This window comes from Rhea pennata, chromosome 17, assembly GCF_028389875.1.
Source record: "Rhea pennata isolate bPtePen1 chromosome 17, bPtePen1.pri, whole genome shotgun sequence".
NCBI classification, from domain to species: Eukaryota; Metazoa; Chordata; class Aves; order Rheiformes; family Rheidae; genus Rhea; species Rhea pennata.
Genome location: NC_084679.1, coordinates 4,827,520 through 4,855,063, shown reverse-complemented (window position 1 = coordinate 4,855,063; position 27,544 = coordinate 4,827,520). Strand labels below are relative to the sequence as shown.

Sequence of the window (27,544 nt, the reverse complement as noted above, 5' to 3'; positions counted from 1 at the left end):
CCCGGGGGAGGACGAGGAGGCCGGCTGCGAGCACAAGCTGCGTTTCCTCCAACGTTGCAGCCTCGGTGCTCCGTCGGAAAAAAACACCATGCAAAACGGAGCTTTTCTGGCAGCGCTCACAGTTGGAAAAGTTCTGGGGCGACTGCGCCGCGGAAGGGCTTTGCGGAGCAGGAGTCCCTCGAAGCGAAGCTGCTCGCCCGTCAGCGCATTGAAGCGCTCTTTGCGCTCCAGGACTTTGCACGGAGCGTGCACAGGAGGACTCGTCCCTCTTACAGGTTCCTTCTCTTTTCGCCAAGGCTTCAGCCAGGCCCGAGCGCTCCGGAGAGGAGGAGGATGGTGGTGGCCACAACCGCACATCTTCCACCCCGAAATCAGCCAAGAGCCACCAAGACAACTGTGACTACCCCTGCCTCCGAGACAGAAAATCCTATTTCAAACTCAGCAGCTTATTACAAGCCCGTTCGCACCCGTCTCTGCCTGGATCAAGCCCAGCAGGAAGAAAAGCAGCAGAAAAGTGGCTGCAGATAAACAGTCAGAGATGGCGTTGTTTTTCTTTCCAGCAGGACAAATCATTTATCTCCTCCCTTTTCCGCACGCAACTGGCTCCCCGGATGTAGTTTTGAGAGTTCCCACCAACAGACTGTCAAACTCCCCCCTGTGCCGCAGCGACGGCTTTGGTAGGCAGCATCCTTCGGGGCAGGCACCGGCCCTGCAGAAGGGATACGGGATTGCTCCGACGCTGTGGCTCGCTCCTCGGGAAGGGCTACGGCAGCGGAGCAACCTCACCCCAAAGCACCAGCCCGATCCGGATGCCCTATCTTAGGGCTGGTGGAGGAGCTGGCACGTAACTTGGTCCCCTCCAAGGGCTCAGGAGCGCGTCACTCCCCGTTCACCATCGAGGCAGCGTTTTTTAAATTACTTAGGGATAGTTGTAGTCATCAGGCTGGTTTAACATTTTATTGTGTTTTCATCGGTCAAACACAGCGCAAAATCCCAGAGAAAGCACACTCCGCGGACCCCGACTCCCCCGCCCGCGTAGGCCGAGCGATTCTGCCACACCGTCGTTCAAGACGAGGAGCCCGGATCCGCGTGGCGGAGAGGAAGCCGGGGCCCCGCGTGTCTCGCTCGCCTCTCCCGAGGAAGCCGCACGGTGCCGGCGCTCCTGGGCAGCGGAGGAGCGGAGCCGCGCGCCGGGGACGGCCCCGCGGAGCCTCCCGGGCGCAGGAGCCTCGGCCGAGCGCGCCGCTGGTTCGCGAAGACGACAGCTCTAAAAGAATCTATTTAGTGACCCGGTTTGAGCGGCTCATTACGGTTAGATCAAGCTAATTGCCAGCCTTGTATCTCATTTGGCAACTTGTTAAGCTAATGGAACAAAATAAAACTGATGAACAATTATAATGAAGTTTATAATTAGACCATCAGAAAAAACTCCATGAGAGCACGTTTAAGGCAAAGACCGGTACAGGAGGCACGCGGGGCGAACAGGGCTCGTCACCAGCTCCTGCCGCTCTGCCTCCGGTGCGACGCTTCCCAGGGGCGGTAATTCTCATCGTGCCATCTATTCCCAAGTTATTGTCCTAATTAATGTCCTTAATGTACATACATGTCATTTAGTACGATGCTAACTTCAGGTTCCTACACAGATCTGAGTAAACTCCTGCCAGCTTCCTTTCAGTCCCTGCCGTAGGAGCAAAGAAAATTAAGTACCACAACAAGACGCAGCCCGAGCGGCCTCGCAGCGTCTCGGTTTACGGGGCCAAGCAGGCGCCACTGAAATCTAAGAGCTGCTGTATCAGAGCTGCCTGGCTTAAAAAGCGCTTCTCCAGTTTGTACACAAAAGTAATCATTCCGTGCATAACTCTGCAGGAACGGAGGTCTTGCACCAGGAAATAAAGGCACCACCTCTTACACTAGGTCAGAAACGCGGTCTCTTGGCACCCCAGGCCTTCCTCACACTGTTTGCACACTGAAAAGCAAGCGCAGGATCTGCTGCGAGCCCAGGAATTAGGCGACACATCACCACGGACGCTCGCTGCCTGCCACGACCGCGGGTGCCGGTGCCGCGCGTTTCCCAAACAGCGATGCAATCGGCTTCGGAGCGGCCGCGTGCCCGTGCCGCCCGGCCAGGCTGGAGAGCGTTCCCCAGCCCCAGCAACAGCTTAGACAGTCCCCGAGGGCTATACACACGGGTTATTCTCGTTGCACAAACCTTGGCCACAGCTCTGTTTTTCAGCTGCTCCTGTGTGAAATTAAAAGAATCCGTGTGCTTTCCCTGCTGCGCAGGGCACCCAGACAAAAGCGATCGGGCTGCTGTTTCGCGCACACACTCCAATAACAATACGGTCAGGAAAGAGGAGCAAACCCCAAAGCGAAGCCTGGCATTGGCTTCACAGGTCCAGGTAGCCAGGTCAATGCAAAACCTTGCTTGGCATTTGCATTTTAAGAACAAACCCTGTAGAGGAATCTCTGCATGCTTTACACTCTTGCATTAATTCATGAAGTGTCATGTATCTAGTGTATTTTATTATACATGAGAACTATGCAAATTAAAATTCTCTGTTGAATATCACGTTTGCGCACTCGAGGCCAGCTCCTTAGGCTCCATCAAGGTTTAGAAGTCACACCTGTTTAAACTCAGGTCACCTTTTAAACCAAGTTAGTTAAACTAGCACAAACTCTTGCATAGGTTTCCCTGTGCAATTTATTTCAATTTAGCTTTAACCTCTTCATAGTTAATTTAGGCTGAAGAGAAATGCATCTGGTTTAAAGCAAAATAAATGCTCTGCCACAGAAATTACTGCTGAGTTCTTGGGGCCTCACCACTCACTTGCTGAACTACCAAAGGGTCTGTGTGAGCTTCCTGGCCAGCGCCAGTTCTCTCACCCAGGGCTCCACAGGACCAACTGCACCAGACAGCTTCAATCCACTTCAGATCCACTGTAGAGTAAATTAGTGCAACTCTGCATGTTGTTGAGCTCCTAAAAACCACCTTTCCGTGGGCAATGAAAGAAGGGCTGCAGACCTTGGCGGAGTGGGAAGAGCCCTATCAGTATGGTAGGACTCTCCTCCTCTGGCTGCTCTAGAAAGAGTCTGAGATAAAATTCTACTTCTTAAGAGAAGGGCAAGCAAGTGAAACCTGCCAAAGCTGGCCCAAATACAAGAGATGCCTTTACATTAACAGGTCAAGCCAAAAGCATGTCTCTAAGTGGTCCTGGAGCTAAGGTGGGAAGGAAGGTGGAATTTGATATGAACTTGGGAATTCAGCCAATTTCTGTAATCTAGGTTCATCTTTGTGGGTTGCACCCCATGCCTGCTATGTTCTCACCCTAATTACACTCTATAGCTTTCCATCCTACCAAAATCTTAAGCAAGAAGTAGGGTAACATCTAATAACTTAAGGGTAACATCTAATAACTTAACATCAAATAATTTAAGAAAAAAAAAAAAGGAAAAGGCATAGATTCAGGACAAGAGCAAGATGTGCCCAAGAGGGGAAAAGAAGGGTTATATTTGGATACCTTGAAAATCACACAAATGCAGGTTTCTGAAGTGATCTCAGGCTCAGATTCAGATGGCCTCAGTTAAGTGAGATTAAGTTTTACATATAGCTCCCAAGATGTATTTCTCAAAATACCAAAGCCAAACCGATCAGGAGTCTCCTAGGAACGGCTGTTTAGCTAAACGCCCTCAGTGCCCATCACGTGCTGGGTGCCTTGATCTCAGGCGCCCAGCCTTGCCTCCTCCTGCCCAGCGCAGACACCACATCCTCATCTCACCCACTCCTGCATCTTTACAGTGGTGCTGACTTCGACTCCTTGCTTGAGCAGCTCCTGCTGTAGCACTTGTTCTCACGGAACAGACCCCCCCTTCAAAGGCCGGTATTCCCCAGTCACTCTTGTCCCCAATACTGCATCTGAGGTTTGTACCACAGTCTTGGAGAAATAACGGAGTATAATCAAACCAATGCTTTTAACTGTATGCAAAACACAAGAAGAAATAATTTCATACTCTTTGGAAAAGCTCAGGCTCTAAATCAATAGCCTAGAAACATTAGGAACAACCTCATAAAACTAAAAGAGAACAGGAATATTCTTTTCATTGGTGCAAATCTCACCCCATAAGAACCAATCCTTTAAATCATTACAGAAGAGGGAGCCAAACGAAAAGAGGGAATTTCTATGAGCAGACTAGCGATGTGAACTTCCACATGTGGTCTTTAATACACTATTGTAAAATAATTAATGATAATGGCGGTGATGTTTTTCCAAGGGACCAAGTCACTTCAGCTCGAGTCGCATGCTGAATGCTGATAAGCCTCTTGAACTTTGCAAAAACACTTACCAAAGGCAGGAAGGCAAAAATTATATAAGGTCTTCTAATTGGGAAGCACAAGGTGCTATTAAGCTTGCACGAATGTGCTACCTAACCTGGTCAAATGATGCATGCCACTCTCACCAATGCTGCTTTATTACTTAAAACCATCTCTGGCTGTTTGGAAAAATTTCCCTGGCCAGCAGAAGCAATGACGAGGAATCATGCAGGTAGCTGCAGCCTGCTACATGCGTAACTTTGGGACGACTTACCGCACTGGGGCTGAAATTGCTCTGAGATTCACTTGGACTCACTAACAGTGTTTCAGAGACTGTTTCCCTCACCTCTGCATAACAGATTTGCTCCTGCTTTGCACACAGATCATGTAGAGTAACATGCTCAAACTGATGTTGATTGTCTCATCATTTGAATCGAAAAGGCCCCTAACTCCCAGCAAGGAAGATACGTATGCTCTCCTCCTCAGCTCTAAGGTACTGCCCTGATGCTTCACTGTGATTTGCACCATTTTATCTCTGATACAATGTAATGTACCACATTTACTTCCCTCTTTCCGCAAAAAGTACAGAAGAAAACTAAGTTATATCTTGCTACTGTCTAAAATCTGATTATTTAAGAGCTGAAAATATCCTCCTCTCCTGAAGGGAGGAAGCTCACTTGAGCAGTTTTGGATTTAAGATCTCCATAGGATACAACCGAGACACAGCGAGGAGACAGACGTCTCCAAAAACTTGACGAGCTAATAGGTCTAACTGGACAAATTGCTCAGTGCAGAGCTGCAGACAAAGCTCCCTTGTAGGAAGATCAAAATCTTTGTATAGCTTGAAATGTCTTTAAATGGAGTCTCAAAGGTGCACTTGGGGTTAGATCCTCGATTAAGAGACTTCCTAGAAGAAAGAGAAGAACAGAAACAGAAAGAAAAATGAAATATTACTCAAAACGCTTCTCCCAAACCCGTATCTCTTTCACACTCTGAGCCAAGCATGAGCACAGCAGGCAACTTCAGATATATTAGCTGAAACTGCATCTTTCCCTCTCTCTCCTCACCCAAGCTCTGCTACCTCTGAGCACCAAGGAGAAAAGCACAGGCTCCCTGGGCTGACTTCATGCCCACCGCTTGGGGCTCTGGCAGCCCCATCTAACAGGGTTCACGCAACAGCAGCAAGCGCTCATGGCACATGCACCACCTTCGCCTTCGATGGCTTGCTCAGCACCTGAGATGCACACGTCATTTAGGAAGGTATTTAAGAAGGTCACCTTGACACCTAGCAACACCAAAAGCCAGCATGGATCATCTCAAGCTGCACTTACCAACAGTGAACCACGGCAGCAAGCTCCAGCACTTGCACCTGGGTTCAGGACACTGCTGATTGCTCCCAAACATCTTCTAAAGTTCACTTGGGCACCATCTCTCTGCCCAGGCATCCCCTACTGACACCAAAACCCAACTCTACAGTTCTGTCTCAAGAACAAACTTTTACTCCTTGCTAATACATTTTTAATATTTTAAACACCCATTTAGGTGTTTGACTGACTGCTCTGCCTAGTAAGTGATATGCTTTTAAATATGTACGCATTAAACTGAAAGACAATAACAGCCCCAGGGAAGGTACATTCCATCAGGCAATTACCTGTGTTTTTTAAATCACTGAATAAGTAATTCACACAACCAATTTCTCTTGCACATAACAATAAACAATTTTATCACCTATGCCCTGCTTGGGCTGTTGTGTTCCAGCTCATTTTATTTCTTTGAGAACCATCACTAACAAGGGAAATTAATTGAAATAAGTTAGTGGGAGGGGAAAGTACCTGTTTTAAGAGAAGCTGACAAAAGCAGATTTCCAAAAGAGGAGTGATAAAACAGCAGCTCTCAATGAGTCAAGGGCAAATAGGCAAATTCTGTCATGCAATTCAATGGAGTTGGCTTCAGATTTGCAGAGGACCAAGTCAGAACACTACCTAACCTAAAGCATCTCTGCGCTGTTTCCTTGCTGTTGAACATTTCTGTCAGAGGCTTAAAGCAATTTCTAGGACAACATTCAATTAAATTCTCCATATACAACATCCCAACTGAAACGCAGCAAATACCCAGTTATAAATAGGCAACAAAGGGGCTACACATTACAATACACAGCAAGCTACTTTCTGGATGGAAATGCCCAAGCTAGAGGGGAGCCCCCTGCAAGGGGTTCCATAACCTGTGCCTAGGGTCACCCCAGGGCTGCAGTGCTCCTAACCCCAATCCTGTTAACTCTATAGTACCAGGCGTTGCCCTACCCTGCCACGAGCTGCAACTTCACCTCGGCTGACAGGACTTCAGGCAACAGCACCACTGTGACCCCAACGCATCGGACACTGCACGGGCTTTGACCTTCTCAGGTCCCAGCACTGTCCAAGCCTCTCAGGGCAGCACACAGCCAAAACCACCTTCTGGTCTTTGCAGCTGTGTCTGGGTGCAGGGACCCCCCGAAGTCACATTGGACTGCTACCACCCTGCGCCCAGTCCCTCAGAAGCACGCTGCAAACATAGCCAGGGACGAGCAGCAGCAGCAGCACGTCTCTCCGCTCTTCCTTTGTGCGGAGTGACCAGTTCAGCTCCTCGCTTTTACGCCAGTGATACTTCCAACCACGTGCAAGCGGACAGTGCAGAGCTGTGTCACACCTCTGCAGCAGTAACCCCAGAAAGCAGCTACCTGCAGTTCTTTGCTCAGAGGCAGTGCTGGCAGTTCAGAGGACAGGACCTGAAACAGGAGGAGATGGGCTCAGGAGAGCTGCACCACGTTCCCAGCTCTGCCACAGCCTCTGTTAGAGCGTAAATCACTTGGGGGCTGCTGTGCTCCCCCTACTTACCTCTCCTTCGCCCAGGTGTGCAGGAGCCCCCCACTTCAGGCGGTCAGACCATGAAACCAGGCATACAGCAGTCATCTGTGTGCAAAGCACGCAGCCTGCCAGGGCTTGCTGGCCAGGGCCTTTTCAATACATCTTACAAATACAATTCCAATACAATTATACAAACACGGCACTGCATTACTGTACCTGATTTGTTTGTTTGTAAATATAAGTCTACGGAAAGTTTTTTTAAAGTCTGCCACTTGTAAAGATCTAATTATATCTGGTAACAAAACTTCGTACAGTGTTTCAAGTGGGATACAGGATTTAAAGAAAATCCATTAGCCTTTAGGCACTGTGTATGTTCCTAACATATCTGTGCTTCTAAACTATCTTTAATTAATGAAATATTTGAAAATTACTTATTAACAAGGATCTTCAGGCTTTGTAAACTCCAGACATTTTGCATGAATTAAAGAACAATATAATGAAGTTTTAATGAATACAAAGTCACAGTTAATGTAAAATTTATATATAGCATGCCAGAGGGGAAAGGAATTTAAAAGTACTTTTAATCATAGGTTATTGGCAGCTGGGTAGCTCATTTCTGTACTTTTATGAGTGCTTGGTCTTTATATCAAGACACATGATCCCAGCATGCTATATTGTCCGACATGGGACAGTAGAAAAGGTCAAATGGAAACCAGCTCATTTAAAGCCTCCTTTGCTAATGAGGCATTTCTGCATCCTGCAGTGGACCGGGAGCTGGTGCCCACGATACAGTCACAGACCAGAGAGAGGCAACTCCTCAGTCACATTTATAGGTGGTTTCACTTCCTGAATTATCAGCAGCACTTGAATTCTGCTACAGCCTTCAGCTGACTGGAGCTTGCCAGCGGGTGGCTGTCACAGGGTGGAAGGGATATATGACTAACTTACTAACTCCAGCTGAACACAAGCTGCACGAACTCCTAGATTTTGTGCTAAGTAAAGGAGTATGTGCCTCTCAGTGCACAGATGTGCCCCTTTTAGCAACAGTAACATACCCCAACATACAACTCTTATTACTGGGATGATACAGGACACATTTTCAGCACTCTCTTCCACTCCTGTTGACTTGTCACCTTTAATTGAGCCAGCTGTACAAGTTTAGCTATAGCAGCAATATCTCACTGGTCCTGGCCTCTACAAAACAAACAAGGTAAAACTTTTAGAGCAGCAGTTTCGTAGTGGGGTGGACTTGGATAAAAGTGTTAGAGCAGATAACAAATTAAGCCACATATGATTCTATGACCTCCAATCAAAAGGAAAAGAAAACAATGACATTAACTGAGTGAAATGAAAACAAATATACATGTATATATACATACACTTATATTAAGAATCAGTTTATTTTCTTTTAATTAACTTTTTATCAGTGCTGAATGCATTCAACACAATTATCAAGACACTCAAGATTTTAATGCATTAAATACTTAACCTACAATATTCACATAGTGCAGGAGATATGAGTGCCAGGGATTTGGTACAACTACTGCAACTGTATTGTCTTTGTGAAAAACTAACCAATGTTTTAGTGCTTCCATTTTACTGTTTTAATATTCTCCTAACAGTATTTTTCCCTTTATAAACTGGAAGGATACAGAGCTAAAAAACATTTTAGTCTTTCACTTTCAACATGACACTTAGTAAAAAAGTTACAAAACCCATCGGGTTTTAATAAATCAACACACTGGAACTGTTCAGCTAATATAACGCTAGACTGTTGCCTTAAAGGCAAAAAACCTTTGAAACAGTGAAGTGAAATACCGTCCTCAGTTACAATGAAGTTAATCCAAAATTACTCCAGTAAACTCAGTGTAAATAATCTGGAGTTACACCAGGAATATGGAGGTGACGGTTCTCTCACTTTCTGAATCCCTAAAATTCAATGAGCTACAAGCTTAAAATAATAGGAAGAATACATCATAAAATGAAGCAGTAATTACCTTCAAGGGTACCGTGAGATATCTGAAGACTGAAATTATTTGGAGTCAAGTCAAATGGAGGTAGTGCATTATAATCTGGCTTCATAAAAACACAAATGCACATTATGTATAGAACACTCATGTTTCACAGTCAAATATTTAAAATTGTCATATATTCCTTGCAGTTGGCTCTAAAACATATGGATTGAAAAACTAAATTTAAACTAAAAATCCAGTTAAAAAAAAGGAAAGCGAGTATTTTATGAAAGAGAAATGTTCTATTATTAACTGCAACTTTTGCTATTGGTGTTCCAGTCTGATGGGCTGCTGACGTAAATCTAACCAGAAAAGATGCGTTCATCATATATATAAAAATCAGAACAGGCAAGTTCCTCCTTCCAGGCTGGAAGAATAACTCCAAGATATATGGTATATTTAACCAATAAAAGGGAGCTATGCTTTACCCAAGCCTTTCATAATGCACTTAACGAAATATTTTTCTTTTAAAAGAACCATTAGTATTAAATAGTTTTTTTTTCTTTACATACAGCATTGGTATATACAAAACAAACACAGAACAAAGATGCAAAAAAGCAGCTTCAGAAATTCTGAAGCTCAGGAATATTTCGGTACAGGTCCAAAGTCTCTGGGTTTGAGAAAGCTCCTCGCTGCGCAACTTCTTTCCCTGCAATTATTTCTTTCACAGCTACTTCCACCTTTTTTCCATTTATCGTATACTGAAAAACAAAACCAGCAATGATAGAATTACACTTTTCATGTAATTGTTATACAGAAAGATTAATGCAAAACCCCAGTTACCTCCGAACTCAATCATAAAGTGCAACAATGTCTTCCCTTTGCTGTTACACTTGGAGAAAACTGGTGCATCACTTGAAGAGTAAATGGAATTCAAATAGTTTTCTATGTGATTTATTACTCCAAATGCTAATACTGTGAACCTGGCCAGGCTCCAACTTAAACTGGTGAAGCTGTGCTTTGTGTCACTGAAACCTTAATCACTTCAACACAGCTATTCCCAATTTATTCCAGTACACAATATCATCAGGAATAGACTGTATTTTTAGAAAAGTATTCAAACACATTTCTAAAAGCAGCAGAAAATATAAAGAGGCTTCCTTTCCAAACAAAACCTTCAAAGAAAGATAGGAGACAGCTTTGATCACTTTGCCATGGCTTATTTTACCTGAAATGTAATTAAAATTCATTCAATTGTAAATTCAGTCAAAGTGTGAACTAATTAATGATCTAAGCAGGCATTCCTCAGGAGTAGACTGTCACAAACACCTCACTGCCATCAACTTTATTCTGTACATTCAGGTGATTTATGCATTTTACAAGTTCAACGTTTTATGCGGAAGCTCAGTTGCAGCCTGGAAGATCTAGGCTTCACCACTGAAACAGCTCACAGGTTCTTGCACTCATGCAAGTTAAGATATTCTGAGCCTAAAACCATTTCCCAGCATGTCGTGAAAGAGCAGCGACTCCACGGATCAGAATCGTATCAGTGTGCGCTACGGAGGCTGGCAGACCTGGACATACTCGGTACACTTGAACCCGAGGCCATTTTCGCACAGGAGCATACACAAGGAAGTAAATAGGTATCAACATCCAGCATTTGCTCTGAAGCCTCAAGCCATTTCTCTGTAAGCATCGGCGTCTACGTGTGACTGGATATGAGATAACTACACTGCGCTCCCATTCGGAGCTGCTAAGGAAGGTCTAACACGTGAGAGGTGCGAAAAACAGGCGTCCCAACTCAGAGTTCACACAGCAAGGAGCAGTACTGCACTTAACCGCTCCAGAAGACTGCGCGTCCCTAATCTCTAGGTATATGTACTTCACCCCCTCTCATCTGCACAAAGATTGTATTTTAGTTATTGCTAAGACAGTGATAGAGCTACATATAAATGGCTAAGCAGATGCAGAAGTGAAATGGTTTACAAAACAATTTTATACATTTGCCCAGCGCTCTCAGCTTTCATGAGAATGTCATATGAAACAGGAAAACAAACAAAATAAGCTTATGGGTAGAGTGAAAAGCCAAAGTTAAATTACCTTTTCAATATTTTTCTTTAAAAGACTTATGTTTTCTCAGGAATATATACTAAAGAAAGGTATATTTATAACCTGAGAATGGGCATTTTTAGGTATTATTAAAAAACAAAAACATGCTTAGCTGTAAAGGAGAAGAAACGAAGTTGCTAGACAACATAGGCAAACTATTTATAAAGCTCGAATACACTTTTGAGATGCTAAAATTTCCATGTATGTGGGTTTGAAGAGCAATGACAACTGCTCCTTAATTACTATTCAAGGTGACAAAGAAAAAAGTAGGCAGCATTTTTCATGACATACCGGAATGCCTTTGGTTTCTAGAATGAGGCTTGGAACATGTCTAGCAGAAAGTGCTATACGTATTGCATCTCGAATTCTTTTCACCAGATCCTCACTGAACACACAGTTTAAAGCCATCTTCAGGAAGAGTATCACTCTTTCCTCCCCATCTTTGTTGTACTGCGGGACACAGAGGCTATCTGAAACCTCCTCAAAGGCTTCAACTGGACAAAAAGAAAAGAAACAAGTCTTTAGCATATGCATTTGTGTTTTGTTCTGGATGCACCTTTTTGTAATTGCACCGAAGGAAATACATCACATCCCCTAGAGGTGAAAGGGGAAAGAATGACATGCCGACTAGGTTATTTTCAAAGAGTTTCCTCAGGGTGCTCCGAAAAAATTTAAAATTCTAACTCCTGCTCAAATGAAAATTGAAGTTTAAGGACTGGATATATTTTAGGACACAAAAAAATTGCTATAGCTTTTGATACTGATAATGGCTTTTACCCAAAACCATTTTCTCTGGTGTTTCTCACAAGCCACTGAGGTAAGGTAAGGCCATTATCCCCACTGCTGCATAGGCAGAAAAATAACACGCTTGATTGTGGAAGAACAAGGAGTTGCAACTAGGTGCCGAAGTTCCAGCTTAGCACCTTTGCACACAATTTCACAGCCTTTACTGTTCAGATAGAACTTCTTGGGGCTGGGACACACTGTGCAGCTCAGCAATCTCAGAGGCTGCATTAGATTTAAATTCTAAATATTCAAACAACAGCCCCCTTGAAACTGCTGTTTTTACTGCAAAGCCATTGATCCTGGGAAGCCAGAACCAGATGCAATTTTACCAATATAACTTCAGGCCTTTGTCCATGTTCTAATGCTGAGAGAAACTGTTCCCCCCAATTCAAGTACAGAAATGCTGAAGTGAAGCATGACCCATGGCAGCTGCCGCACACTCAAACAGTTTTTCTAACACACACAAGGGAGGCTTAGCCTCCAAATCTCACACAACACAGGGAAGATGCTGTTCCCAGCAGAACAATATTTCAATTCACCAGGCTACAGTAGCGCAATCTAACCCCTTCATCCTCCTCCTGGCTTCAGCAGTAATCCCTCTGTTCATGGATTCAGTTATGGCAACGTAAGTTATCATCATCAATAATGGCACAGAAAACTAAATAGCATCAAGAGCTTGTCTTAGGAAAGAAGAAAAGCCTCAGCAGCTAGACTCACTCTTACAAAGCTGCATGAAATAATTTGCAGATGAAAGCAAAATCTGATGGAGAACAACTCATCTCAGCTGGTCATCACCAGTCCTGCAAATGTTTTAGGAAGGCAACCAATTTCAAATCTACAAAACAGAATTTTACTATTAATACTAACATGCTGTTCAATGATTTGTTTGGAAAACTAAGTCTTTCATTAATCCTTTCAGCCACCTTCACAATTATTACATTTCAGATTTAGGGCTACAGACAACAAAGTTGAAAGAGATGGAAAGTTAATGTCATACCTATGTTATAGATTTCAGAACTTCCGAATCTTACTCCATTTGGATTTAACGTACCATCACTGAAAATTGCATTTAAATGTGATTAGTTCGATGAAAAGAAAAATGATGCAATTTAACAAGTCTCCCAGTATTTCATGCAGTAAAGATACAGACAGCCACACGAGAAAGTTTTAAAACAAGTTGATTTCAAAAGCCTTTTTGCTCATTAGAATCAAGATTTATAAAGAATCTCAACTTTATTCTTTCATCTTTCCTACTCTCTCACCCTTCCAGCAGCCCCAATCAGGTCCAGTGATATTCCTCATTTAAGCCCACAAACACACATACATGCTGCTGATCACGGACCAAGAATCTTCCCAGTACCCCAAATTGCTACTGTGCCCCATTACTTTCCAGTCCTATAGCTGGAATCTGTCTCATATAGCAACCTCACGCTGTAAATATGTCTGTTGAGTAAGTCTGTTTGTGACATTGCTAGTCACAATTCAAGACATTCACTCAACTTTGTTTTGAACTGCAACTTGTAAATGCCAGCAAAAAAATTTAGCCCCAGCTGTGATCTTGAACTTCTGTGACTTTTTAAGCTAAGTACAATTTAATATCTGACCTTCTCTAAATAAGTTGTGCTGTAAAGCAAGTCAATGGCAAAGCCAAGAGCAAAAGACAAGTTTCCTCATCTTCCATCTAGGCTATGCTGTATTGCCTCTCAGTTTGACGTTTCTAATAGATAATCAATCCATCACTACAAATCATGCAAAACAATCAAGCAGAATATTGTCTTTGATTCATATATATACAACTGAGGTATAGCTTTGAAATGCGCTCCCTTCGCTCCAATCCAGCTGCTCTGATCAACTTAAGGGCTGAAATTCATCAACACTGAATTTAACAAGACAAATATCAAGCTAACAAGCACGATGGAAAAAATCATCTACACTATGTTCTAAAGTAAAGTTTGCAAACTTTAGCACCTGTTTACTCTGAGCACTTCCACTGAAATACTATACCTGCGACCAAGCATGACAATTCCTCCCGTCTTGGGATTAATTTTGCAGTAATCACCATGGGCCCAAACACCTATTAGAGAATGACAAGGGTTAAACAGCTGATTTTCATTCTTCCAGTTACAAAAATACAGTTAAATGAGTTGAGTTATACAATTAAATGTCTATTGTATGTAGTTTACAGCAAGAATCCTAACACATCAGCTACAGTTGAGAGCTACCCACTGCAAAAGAAGTGATACTTACTTCATTGTGCACTTCGTCCATGCATAATATATGCATATAAGCACTGCATATATTTTGCATAGATAGCATACATACAGGAGTAGCTCACACATTAGGATGAAATCCCAGTTCACCTCATGATTTACTTGTTTGTATGACTATACAGCACCCTCTAGAAAATCAACAAACTGGTGCTTTGAACACCGCATTTTGGTGGAACAAAATCTTCCACACAGGTAAAAGCATTCCACCAGTCTCTCCTGACCAACTTTTATGATGTACAATTCTGTGGAAGAAGGAACCTCCAGGTTTGCACAGCAGGCTTCAGCTAAGAAGCTCCCTAGGAGCTGCTCAGGTGCTTAACAGTAGTTTTTTTACTTCAAGTAAAATCAGACTTGACTCTGCAGAGCTGGCATAATGTTTTTCTTTTTTAAAGACTGAGGCCACTACAATAGTGTGCCACAAATGAAAACAAGCCAATTCTACTTAACTTTTCCTAAAGAAAGTAAATCTCAATTACACACATGCATGCGCACATAACGTGATTTCTTATCTGAACTGTAACAACATTAAACCCATTTACACAGGAAGAACAGAAAAGGAGTTTCTGGCAGACTCCGGACCACAGAGATTCCAGTCTGAACTGTTAGAAAGTGACTTTTTCTCCTTTTAGAGCTATTGCTGTCAGGCTCACATGCAGACTGCAACTTCCACGTGGACATGATAATCTCTTCTTTTCCTTAAGGATCCCTGCAGCTTTGACAGCTGCTTAGGGAACATGGACTAACTGACAAAACCCTGGCAATAAGGAAACTGATATAAAGCTTAATTCTACACCACAAGCTTGCAAAATTATAATGCATCTGTGTGTTGGAAACTACTACCACAGTGAGATAGTGCACACTGGGCTTTTTATGCAGTCTTTCCATCATGGTGAAGCAGCAGCAAAACTCAAAATACTGTACTTTCACTTGTGAATGAGCCATCTGTATGAAAACTGTCAAAAACAGAGATGTGTCAAGGTTCCTTCTGACATTAGAATCTTAAGTCATCAAGTAAAGCAAGCCAGATCATAAAAAGATAAACTGGTACTAGAATCACAGATTTAAGTGATCAGTGTGCATTTTGACATCAAATTCTTTCCCTTGAAAAGAAATAGCTACTAAGTATAAACAATTGGGTAGAACACTTGTTAAAATTACGTCAGGAATATTTTAACTGTTTAGAAAGATAACGATCAAAGAATAGGACATTAAAAAAGCCTTTACTATTTATTGCTAGTACTATTTATAGCAGAAGGAGACACTCAAAACATTTAAATAAAAATCTTCACTTTTCCTGTTTGATTAATATTGCTTGCTGCACATCCTGACTTCTTTTGTGAATCTATTTTTTGCTGCTATTTATAAAAATACCTTCATCTCCAAAAAGCAACAGCTTGAAGTCTTGTTCCTGTAAGCCCCTGCCTGGCAGGCAGCAGGGAGTTCGGTGCTGCTGTGCTGCACAAGCAAAGGCCCTGGACGGGCAGAGCTCTCCGTAGCAAGGAGGAAGAAAGCCTCCAGCCCACTGTGTATGTTTTTACTTTTACCAGCACTGGGAGACTGAATGCAGAATAGGCATGGCCAAGACAGCACGTTTAAACCCAAATCTCCTGCTAACAGGCCGGCACTTACCCCTTCAGACTCCCTCCTCCTGCTAAGTAGGGGCAGTCCGGCAGAGGTACTCACTGGCAGAGCATTGCTCCCTGACCTACTCAGTGCTTCTACTTCGCGCCTGTGTACCAGGCAGTCTACGCCAGTGCTACAGACTATCAAGCTGTTACAGCCCTATCTGCTCAATGAGAGCAGGAGCAAAACGGGATTGGACCTTTCTAGAGATTCTTATTAAACTGATCTGGACACAAATTCAATACAAAGCACTGGAAAACAATTATTGATCAAACATGCCTTGGAGTTTTCAGCCCTAGAAATCTAGGCTCAAGACTGCACCTGCCTATCGGTGGGCAAGAATAAACCTGTACCTTCCTAACGCAGCAACACAATTTACATTCTTAATCAGTTCAAGCAATGTCCCAAACCTGTCATTACATACCTGGGAATTTTGAAAAATAAGCTTTCCTGTATTTGTTTCCATTCTCATCATTCCAGAAGTGTGTAGGTTGGCAGGGAATTGGCTTTGTACAAACCAGCTCTCCACTTTCACCCCAAACTGGTTTGCCTATTGACACAGAAAGAGGTAACTTCTGGATTTTTGCTGCTGTAAACAGCAGGATTTCACAGAAAAGAGCATCTATAGTTTTACTTATATGGAAGATGCTATCTACAGATACAAGATGACAGCACTGGTGCTCTTAATTAAGAGTTTGTGTTCAGTTATTAAACTCATCTCTACTTTAACCTCATTAACTTCAGGAGTTATACCATAGGATTAAGCCAACCTGGCATCCACAGCAACCTAGCTAATTAGCACACAAACCAGAGGCTAGAATTTTGCCTAACATACTTTATCAGAGTAACAGAAGGGCCTTTTTGCACAGTGGTTGTCTTCACTAGACTCCCACACAATTGGATCAAACAGGACTAAATTTAGGTTTTGTGGAACACATTTCCATAGTGAAGTCACCCCTTTATAGCTGACCACATAGCCATCTGATGACTGAAACTTAAGGTTATATTCAAGTCTTTCACACCACGAATCAAAAAACGACAACTGTTGTATTTCATAAATTTAAATAAAGTTTTAGGTAACAGTTACCTTCATCATTCCATGCTTCTACAGCCATTCCAAGATTTCTGGCCTGAATTTCTCCTTTGTAAACTGGAATTGTAACATTCTGACCCATAAAACATGAAATTATATCTGTTCCACCTACAGTAAAAGAAGTTCATTTAGAACACACAGTACTCTTCTGAAATGAAAATGGAAAATTATGTGAGAATCTCGAATAGCAGACCAGCACATCTGACAGATGCATCCAGTCCACATTAAGCAGCACAGAATATACAGTCAGTATTATCTAGGATGTTGTATGACTTGTATATAAAGTCAGGGAAAAAGACTCTTTATTACATGTAGTCTTTGTAGAGATGTGCATCTTTTGTACAAGAATATTTCTTAAGCCTTGTCTTTTCTTCTGATAGTTTTACATCTATACATATTTTTGTATTTCACTTAAGGAAATCTTAGATTACTTAAAAATAAGAAAATAAATAAACCTTACTTTACAGATTTACAAGATCAGCCAGAAGCAACATTACTGTTTGTTTTCTTTTGTTTTTCATTACTTTAAACTAGTCCAGTTATTCTGCTCAGTATTTAGTTAGTTTGTATTGCTTGTTCTCATCAGCACAGTGGTATTATTTCAAAAAAGCAGAATAAGAAACGAGATCAATCCTGTTAGCTTTACTCATAAGGATATTCCTCCGTATTAGAAACTATTCCTACCTACAGTAGCATACCTATGATTTAGCATTACTCTTACTAAAACCAGAGCCAGAGGTGATTTCAGTAGCAGAATAGTCAGGTTTTAAATCAGATCAAGTTAAGAAGTCCTTTGAAAAAGTCTGTCCTCATTACACAGCAGAATGAGGAGTTTAGTGGGGGACCTTGCATGAACAGAAGCCGTCTTGGTTAGCACTCCTCACAACAAACTGCACAGCACGTGGGCTTCATATTTCTCTAATTATATAATTCACAAAAAAAAACTGTCTGCAGCACCAATTGCCACAAAGGAACTGAAATGGGAACATGGAAATACCTCTCCAAGAGGTATTTCCTGCTGAAGTCAGCTATTCATAGAATAGGATATTCTGTAGGTTAGTAGACTCTTTCCCTGATCTCGTCCTGCTACTCCTAAGGCCAGCCAGTCAAAATAAGTGATCCTGCTTAAAAAACTCTAAAACCCCCAAACATTCACTATGTCAGAAACACTCCACCTAAAAGCCTTTGAGTATACCAGCTTCATTGCTGCATACTCAATTATACAGCAAAAACTACACAAAATAGACAATTCTAGTTTAACTATAATTAAGCCTCAATGACCCAAGCCTAAGCTTCCTGAATACACAGCAGCAAACAAGCAAGAAAAAAAGCACAGACAATGAACAGGTTAGTAAGAAACTTATAGCATAAATACATCACCTGAAATGGATCCCAAGAGGACATTGGTTTTTACATGTTTGTAGACATACTCATAGCTTTGAGATTTGAGTGGTGATCCTGTAGATAGTATAGTGTGGAGTGTTTGGAGATTGTGTGTTTCACCTTAAAAAGGAAGGAATCGATGAAACAATTTAAGATTAAACTTTTATAATATTTTATATTAATATAATATTAATATTATATTAATATATTAATATAAATATATTATTACTATAAATATATTATATTATATTAATATATTTATATTAATATAATATTTTGTAACTGTTCATCACTACAATCCAGAAAAATTGCATAAAGGATTCAACTTATTATTTGTAGACAAGATATAGAGCTAGAATCTGACAGGAAAGGCAACAGGGAAGGTAGAGAATTCAATAGCTTTTTGAACCTTACATGGTTTTAAATTTTTCTCTTCTAGCACAGCCAGCCACTTTGCACCTGTTCCAAGGACAGTTATCCTAGAAGGAAAAAAAGTTAAAATATTTTGTGTATTTAAAATCTGTAAAGATTCTGCAGACCTGCAACTCCCACTGCAGTAAGCAGAAGCTGTAGGCACTCTGCATTGGTTAGTCTAGCACAGCCTGTTAAAGCTAAGCGCAAGGCATGTCCTTTTCAGCATAGTCAGATCACATGTTGTTTCTGAAGCTTTGAAACATTTAATTCTACCTTTAAATATTAAGCAAAGCTTCCCCACCTCACAAAAGACATTCACTTTCATCTACAGAAATATATAACTGCAGAACACTCCAAAGACATCACGAAATGTTGTAACGTTTACTTCGTTAATTGGCCATAATTGCCACTGAGCTGTTTAACACAACTGCTGCCATGTTACACTCATATCAAAATTATACCATTTCAGGACACAGTGTAAATAAAGAATACTTTGTTCTGAAGACAGCAGCCAACGATTTTTTTCTTAGATATAGATTCAGTTTGCGCTGATGTAAATTTGAGTTGCAAATGCCTAACCGAACATGGAATCTGGCCTAGCTAACTGAATAAATGAATACTGACCTTGCAAAGAGCACATTCAGAGCGAGTATTCAATATACAGCTGCATACTGAATTCTAGCATAGTGACCAGATTCAGTGAGAATCCCTATTTGACTGGTTTGGGCTGCTCATTAAAATACAGTGATTTTATATTACAACAGTCACTGCATGAGTTAACATCGAGACATCACGGTTAGCACCTATAAAACTGAGCAGACCGTTCTGTCTCCCAGCTGCACATCACAGGTCTTCACAACAACGCCATGAACCCCAGAGCAACTATATTATGTAGGGCATTTGCACAAACAGTGAAGGCAGTGTGAAATGAGCATTTCAATTAACACAAGTGAAACAACTCTGGGAATGTTGTCCATCTCTCACACTTGACAGATTAGGAACATAACATTTCTCATTTTGGTACCCAGTAAAACAGCATGGAGAATGACCTGCGTATTAGCAGCGCAGTGAGCACTACATAACTGAGCTGTTACAAACTACTCAGAGCCAAAACTGATGCCCTTATCCTGGAAGATGGTAAAGCTGCTTCCCTGTGAAGAGATCTGTTTCCTTATAAATGCGCAAGAGAAGCGATCTTTGTTGCATACAGAGACCACAACCCTGGCTTTCAACTGAAAGAAAATTCTTTCGAAAATTCGGTATCTTAAGCCCCTTTCCATGTACCATAAACACTAATATTCCTATGACCCCATTTAAGCAAAGTGTCCCTCTCACTAACACGCTATTCAAATACCCATTTGACCACGGAGAGAGACACAAATGAAGCGATCTAAATCCTGTGCAGGAAATACAACTTGGAAGCACCTTCTTCCCACCACTAAACATTTTTCCAAGAAAAGTCTTGAAAAATCACAATGCTGTAAGAAGGTATGCTTCTCAATCTTCTGGAAAAAAATAACCAGTATTTCAGTTTGAAAAATTAAACCACTTACAGTAATCAATAAAGCCTAATCCTTATCTATATTTGTTTAAAAAAATCACCAGGCTCAAATAGAATCTCTGCTTACCGCTTTAACATAAATGCTCTGGGTGCTATCAGTCTCACCAGGAGACAAGTGAAATTTAAGATCACTGAACAAAAGTAATTTTCAGTATTCTTACGAAGTAAAGGAGAGAGAGGAAAGAGCTTTTCAATACATCACAATCAAAACTTGAAGCAAAGGCTCTCCCCCTCTCTACTCTGTTGGAGGAAGTGCTAATCTGATGTCTTTGTTGACCTTCTTTAGAAACTCTTATTCCTTATTTTCTGCTAATTCATTTTATATTAGTGCAATAAACTCATCCAAGAAAATGTGCAGAGACAAAAAAGGAAGAGAGAGTTTGAGTGCACAGAACATGGGCAATACACCAGTGCAACAAGTGTGACAAAACAAGATCCTGTTATCTTTATTTTGACTCCAAGAGCAAGACTGAAAGTAGACTAGCTAGAGACAGTAATACTGTTTCAAAAATGGAAAGGATATTTGAAAAATACCAATATGGGATGTTTTCTATTTATGTGGATGACAGTTACTTAAGAGGTTGCCATCTTAGCATAAAGACAGGAACAGTCTAGTTGCACAAACACATCAGTGCATAAAGCAATTTTATCAGTCATATGAGAAAAGCCCCATGAGAGCCCACAGAAGTAAATCACTCCTTATGTACCACAATCATGTGAACTATTTTTACCCTTGTGTAATATTTTACTTTCTTTCCATGCTCCAGACTATTGCTGATTTTGTAGATGGAATATTCATCAATGCTTCTCTCTGCTTATTTTTAAACTCTGACACTTCCTCTACAACACATGTAGAAACTCTACAACACATGTAGTCTCCTATTATTTCTTACTAAATGCTACATAACCCTGTGGTAACTGTTGGGTAGTGGCTAAATACAATTCACTTGAACAGAATCTTAATGCTGTCTGCTCAAGCAACGATTGTCATTCAGTATGAGATACCTTGATACTCGAGAAGCCTGATACCTGAAGGAAAGCCTAGGATATCTGCAGGACTAAGGTAGTCCAAACATGTTGAAGCTTTTTTTTTTTTTTTTTTAATGTAACATATGAGTGAGTTGGGAACAGACTGCATTATGAAGTACCACACAGATGGCCACCCCTTTTAGCATCAGATTAAAAAAGTGAGACATGCAGACACGTTTGAGTTATCTTCGCTTACTTTTGGCATGTAGAAACAATGCTTAAAAATAAGCTATCTTTTTTTTTTTTATTCTAAGTTTTTGCCTGTTGTTCTAGGGACTTATTTTTTGTTTTTACTGGAAGCATTCTGAGTAGGTCTTAGTTTTCTACCATAATAGCCAAAGCCAAAATGTTACTCTTAAAATATTATACAGCTCAAAAGAATGAAGCTTTAATTATTAATTGGTAAGAGTCAGAATATGAATCTTCTAGCAGCTACTTTCCACTACAAATTTTAATTATCAAGAAATTAAAAAACTATACTCGTCATTTAACTAGCAAAATCACACAGTTCTTTTCCTTACACCCAGTCAGTAAAATGTGAAAGTTACAAAAATCAAGTTTATCCTGTATACAGCGCTGTAAAGTACCACTACAGGATTTCACAATTATTCATACGATAGCTGCTATTTCTCTAGGCTTTGAGAGAGGGCACTGTGAACATTGTTCAAAGAAATGCGTAAGACAATGAGTGCCTTAACAGAGAGAATTAGGCATTATAGATTATAAAGCAAAAGATGAAAATACCAGAAGCCCTGCTGAGCATTTCCAGTCAATTCATGTCTTTTAAGTCAAAGTGCTATATTCAGTCCTGGCTTGAGCTATTCGAAATAAAGAACTTTTATTTTTCAAGTTCTGAGTGCACTGAGAAATTACTCTTCAGATCACTCCCAATTACTGCCTTTTGAAAAGGCTGCTCTTGAAAACTGACTATTGAACCAAAATTCTTTGTTTCCTTAGAATCCAAATACTTGAATCAATTTTGAAACAATTGGCTCTTTGTCTTCTCTAGTCTCTCTTGAGGCTGTTTTAGCACAAAATTTAAGAAGCAGTTCACTCAAATTTAAGCCAAAAGAAACTATGTAATGCTACAAACTAGTCTCTGACCAAGGGCTTCACCTTCAATGAGGTTGTATTTGGTCACTGGAACAGCAGCAAAGACTACGACCATTTCATTTAATCTTGTTTACATACCCTAGTCTGTCAATCAAATCCCAGAGCACATTGGGTGATGGAACTAGGGGAGATCCATCATACAAAACCACTGAAGCTCCTGTAGCAAGTGCAGTCACTAACCAATTCCACATCATCCAGCCAGTCTAGAAAAGAGAAAATACCTACATTAGTTTCTATCTTTGTCAGCTAGCTGTCAGCTTTGCCGGCAGCTCCATCACAGGACGAGGAACATTGCTGTGAAATGTTAGGACAGGAGCTACAGGCAACTAGAAAGAGATGGACAGGCATAGCTTTCAGTAGAATCATTTGGCCCAAAACATTCTCCCTGTCCTTATGCTAGAGGTGCCACCTTCTCCCTCATCTTTCTTGCTTTTCCTGCTTTAAGAAACTGTTAAACCAACACCTGACTTTACAGCTATTTCTACTGATTCCTAAATAACATGAGTAGAGGTAATCAGAAAATAAGGCTGGAGCACTTTTTCATCCTGGTCCAAGACTGGTTCCACTACACATGAACATCCACTAAGAACAATTTGTCTAACTTACCTTTACATCTAACGAGACAGAGATTTCAGATCTCCCTATATGCGTCCATTTAAATCATGATTCAAAGCGTAAGACAAAACTGGGACACGGTAATTATACTACCTGAGTCCTTTGTGAAGATACTACAACCTGGCTAGTAGTGTTAAGTTCAGAAAAGAACTCATGAGGAAAGATAGCCTTCTCAAACTGCTACAGTAACAGAATACTGCAGAACCATGTTCTTTACCATAGCATTAGAAAAAAATATAACTGAACCTCTACAAAGATTAGTCAGATTTCTTTTCCTTTACTCAATTCCTAGACATGTGTGGCTTCTTCTCCATCAAAACTAAGATATAAAAAAAATCTCATCTTCAGTGTGGTCAAGCTTTGCATGATGTAAGAAGGTGGGGTTTGTTTTGCAGATGAAATTGGTGAGGTATTTAAATCAATAAACCTAAGAGACTAAAAATCAATCCATTTTCCTCACTAATTAGATCAGGAACATTTAACATAGGTTTGACTTTTCAGTAGGAAGCTCCCAGTTGCATTATTACATCTGATTTTTTTTTTAACTCAATTAAGCAGGATGATTCCTTAGAGAATAGGAATTAAAAATATATAAAAACAAACTTCTAGATTTGTGAAAATGCTCTCAATCTGCACAAGAGAAGCACGTTAAAGAGTTTTTACAAATGCTTTAATAAGCCACACTTACCGTTGTATAGTATAGAATAATATCACTGCTGGTCATGTTGCCGTGAAGAATGTGTTCCTTCAAATGCTGTATTAGCGTACCCTGAAAAAACATAGTGAAAGAAAAATGTAAGTTCACATAAACGAAAAAGTTCTGACAGTACGCTAAGCCTTCTAAAAACCTAGTGTTGCTAATCCTTAATCAGGATACACTTCAGGGTAACAGATAAGTATTTCCTTCTACTCATAACTGAAGCAAATCCCAAGCCTATATATACTGCAAAGTCTGCATCCTCCATTTCTTCTTTCACAAAATTTTTCAGTCTTTCTCAAGATCTCAGCAATTCCCACCACACATCACTCCTAATCCATGGGACAATCTTCTTCAGCTCCAACTCTGCCCAGCCAGAGCTGTGCAGCAGCCTCCATGCAGGCTATAATTATAACACTAGTTTTACCAGCCAGACATTTCATGTAGATAAGCCCTTTGACAGTTTCAATTTCAGTATATCCTGGCAGATGGGAGGAATAAAGGACCTACTGTTACTGTGAACTGCAGTAGCTGATACACGTTCACAGAACCACAAAACAGCTGTGGTTGGAAGGAACCTCTGGAGCTCTAGTCCACATCCCCCCCCCACTCAAGCAGGGTCACTACAGCACATTGCCTAGGATTGTGTCCAGATGGCTTTTGAGCATTTCCAAGGAAGGAGACTCTACAGTCTCTGAGCAACCTGTTCCAGTGCTCTGTCACCCTCACAGTAAAAAAGTTTTTCCTCATATTCAGGTGGAACTTCCAGGGTTTCGTTTTGTACCCGTTGCCTCTTGTCCCATCACTGATCACCACCAAAAAAAAGTCTGGCCCCATTCTCTCGGCACCCTCCCTCAGATACTTATACACATTGATAAGATCCCCCTCAGTCTTCCCCAGGCTAAAGAGGCCCAGCTCTTGGAGCCTTTCTTGGTAGGGGAGATGCTCCAGCCCCTTAATCATCTTTGTAGCCCTACACTGGACTCTCTTCAGTAGCTCCATGTCTCTCTTGCACTGCAGAGCCCAGAACTGGACACAGTACTCCGGATGCAGCCTCATCAGGGCTGAGCAAAGCGGCAGGATCACCTCCCTTGAGCTGCTGGCAACTCTCGTCCGAATACACCTCGGGATACAACTGACCTTCTTAGCCACAACCCCATTTTGCTGGCTCATGGTCAACTAGTTGTCTACCAGCACTCCCAGGTCCTTCTCTGCAGAGCTGCTTTCCCACAGGTTAGCCACCAGCTTGTACTGGTGGATGAGGTTATTCCTTCCTAGGTAAAGGACCCTGTACTACTTTTTGCTGAACTTCCTGAGGTTCCTCTCCACCCATCTCACCAGGATGCCAACACTGTTTATCCAAATTATCTATTAACTCCCAGGAGATGAAAGACCTAAATATATAAATCTTTTCTAAGCATTCAGTGACTAACAGTGCAGAAAAAAACTCATTGCTCAAAACAATGTTAACAACAATATAGTGAAATGTATTATTCCCTTTTTTCTTTTGCTGGAAACGCAGCTGAAGTACATTTTTGATCATTAAAATGCAACAGTTACGATAAATAAAACCACAAATTGCTTCACTAAGTCATTTCATTGGAATGACATACTAATGGGGCTGATTCAAATTAAATGTTTTGCATTTATGTGAGGACCTATAGAAGAACTATTAAAACAACCCTAATAAGCATGAAAAAAATATGTTGAAAGAGAATAGATTACAGAAATATTTGAAATGAAAAAGAAAAGTCTTAAGACTGCTGCATGCTTTGGGAGAAAAGAAAATATTAAATAAAAATAAGAGTAAATTGATTTTTTCTTTGCAATTCAAAGTAATCAGGTTTGAATTTACCTGCTATGGTTTGAATACCTTTAGCTATTGCAATGCTGCCATCTAGCTACATGCTACTATCTACATTTTGAAATTTTAAACTCAGCATTTTAAAACACTATGACTAACTTAATTTCTGGTGTTGCCAAAAGAATTGCCTGTGTTTAACATAATTATTCAACATATAAAAATATATTGCTTCTGCAGGAGAATCTTACAGAACTACGCAAAATAGTGAGAACGTATTTCAAAAAGCCAAATTCAATTAATACTTTTTTTTCCCCTCCATTTAGTTATTACTATTCCACAGTTCAAGAAACAAAAGGAAACCTAACAATGAATTTTGGTAGAGGCTATGAACTATTCCCCCCAGACCCTGCTAACACCTCTATCCGCACAGTATTGTGGTAGAAAGCATGGCCATTCTAAAGAGCTTAGAGCCTAAGACACTCTCTCAAGTTTATTTATAAGACTTGTATGACCCTCAGAATAAATCCAAAGCATTTAGCATTCCATGGCACAGACCTGCCAGCTGATAAAAGAACTTCTTGGCCTGCATCTTTTTGTTGAGCTTAACTATGGCTGATATAGCACTGAGCACATGAAGTATCAAAATTAACAACCGTTAGGTGCTGCTGCCCATCAGCCACTCTATCACCACAGAGCAGATCAGTGGTAAGTGCTTACATAGCTCAGAGACAGCAGTAGCTCACAGCAGCTGATCCTGGTCTTGAACCATCTGGGCTCTCTGCACAGCTTCCATAAAGTCTGGGATGAAAAATCCTCTCAGAGGATGAGGCTAAGGTGACAGCCCTGGAGAATGGGAAGAGGTGCTGGGGGTAAGCAGTCGTAGGCTGCAGAGCCATCCCACAACATTCAAAACAGCAACTGAACCTGATTTTCAGCAGAGCAGACAACTTCATGGTTAGGAGCCACAAAGCTGCCCGGATGGGGAAAAGGGATGTTGCATGAGAGCAGGGAACTTGGGTTGCACTGGAAAAAGAAATTTAGGCCTGAGGAGCTAGCTAGAAGAGGAAGGGAGATGTAGAGCAAACTGTCAAGTCAGAAATACCTAGCCTCAGAGAAAACTAAGGCATATTCAGACTTAGTAATTTGCCTACAATTATATAAGCAGCCTGTGGCAGTTATCTGAACCTAGGTCTTAAGGGAAGATACACAGAAGTAAATTGATTATCTGTCTTTAGATAGTCATGAATGTGAAATAATTGCAAAGTAAATGCAAAAAGGGACCTGCACAAATGACAAGGAAGGGGTCAAAGTTTTTGAGACAGGAAGAGCAACTACTTGCTAGCATTTTCAAATAATTAAAAAGAACCCTTCAAATGTCTTTTGCACAACCAATTGTTCAGTACAATAGACCTCTGTTTCCAGAGCCAGAAAAACATTGCTCCCTCTGAGGCGCTATTTGTTATATCTTCAAGGATGCGGCTTCATTTTCATTATTTACATGTTACTTTCACTATGTACCACAAGAGAACAAAATATGGGCAGAGAAAAGAGACTAGAAAAATACTGGAGAGTGCAACTGAGTTGCAAATTTGAAGTATGGTAAGCTGTGTACTAATCTTTTTATAGATGTTAATACAACAACAACACAACATTAAAGTACACAGCAAACAGGCAATCTAATGTTTTTACTGCAAGGCCACCTATTTTTGTGTTTTCAACTATCAAAACAATTGCAATAAACCTGAGATTGGAAAAATGAAACAGAGACCACAGGCCAATTCTGCTTCTGTTGAAATCAATGAGAATCCTCTTCTCAATTATGATGGAAACAAAAGTAACAACTACAGCCAGGAACAACCACATAGAGGAAAACAATCAAGTGCACAGAAGATGTCTAAGTACATACTTCAGGAATTTTATTTGGAGGCCCTGTTCAAACTGGC

The 27,544-nt window shown here is 41.0% G+C and overlaps 1 protein-coding gene across 2 annotated transcripts in view; it reads right to left on the bottom strand.

The window, feature by feature from the left end:
• Positions 1 to 8,522: 8,522 nt before the first annotated feature.
• The window catches only part of AACS (acetoacetyl-CoA synthetase), a 46,593-nt gene continuing 27,571 nt past the window's right edge, over positions 8,523 to 27,544 (bottom strand). The window contains exons 9-18 of one of the 2 annotated variants that reach the window (XM_062589938.1): positions 23,789 to 23,869; positions 22,564 to 22,688; positions 18,783 to 18,847; positions 18,366 to 18,488; positions 16,980 to 17,093; positions 16,317 to 16,442; positions 14,004 to 14,073; positions 12,997 to 13,055; positions 11,505 to 11,707; positions 8,523 to 9,865 (exon numbers count right to left, since the gene is read on the bottom strand). In XM_062589938.1, coding sequence (XP_062445922.1) covers positions 9,728 to 9,865; positions 11,505 to 11,707; positions 12,997 to 13,055; positions 14,004 to 14,073; positions 16,317 to 16,442; positions 16,980 to 17,093; positions 18,366 to 18,488; positions 18,783 to 18,847; positions 22,564 to 22,688; positions 23,789 to 23,869 — 1,104 coding nt within the window. In that variant the 3' untranslated portion in view covers positions 8,523 to 9,727. Of the gene's footprint in view, positions 9,866 to 11,504; positions 11,708 to 12,996; positions 13,056 to 14,003; positions 14,074 to 16,316; positions 16,443 to 16,979; positions 17,094 to 18,365; positions 18,489 to 18,782; positions 18,848 to 22,563; positions 22,689 to 23,788; positions 23,870 to 27,544 lie in introns of those variants that run through there. The other variant, XM_062589939.1, reaches the window with a different exon arrangement.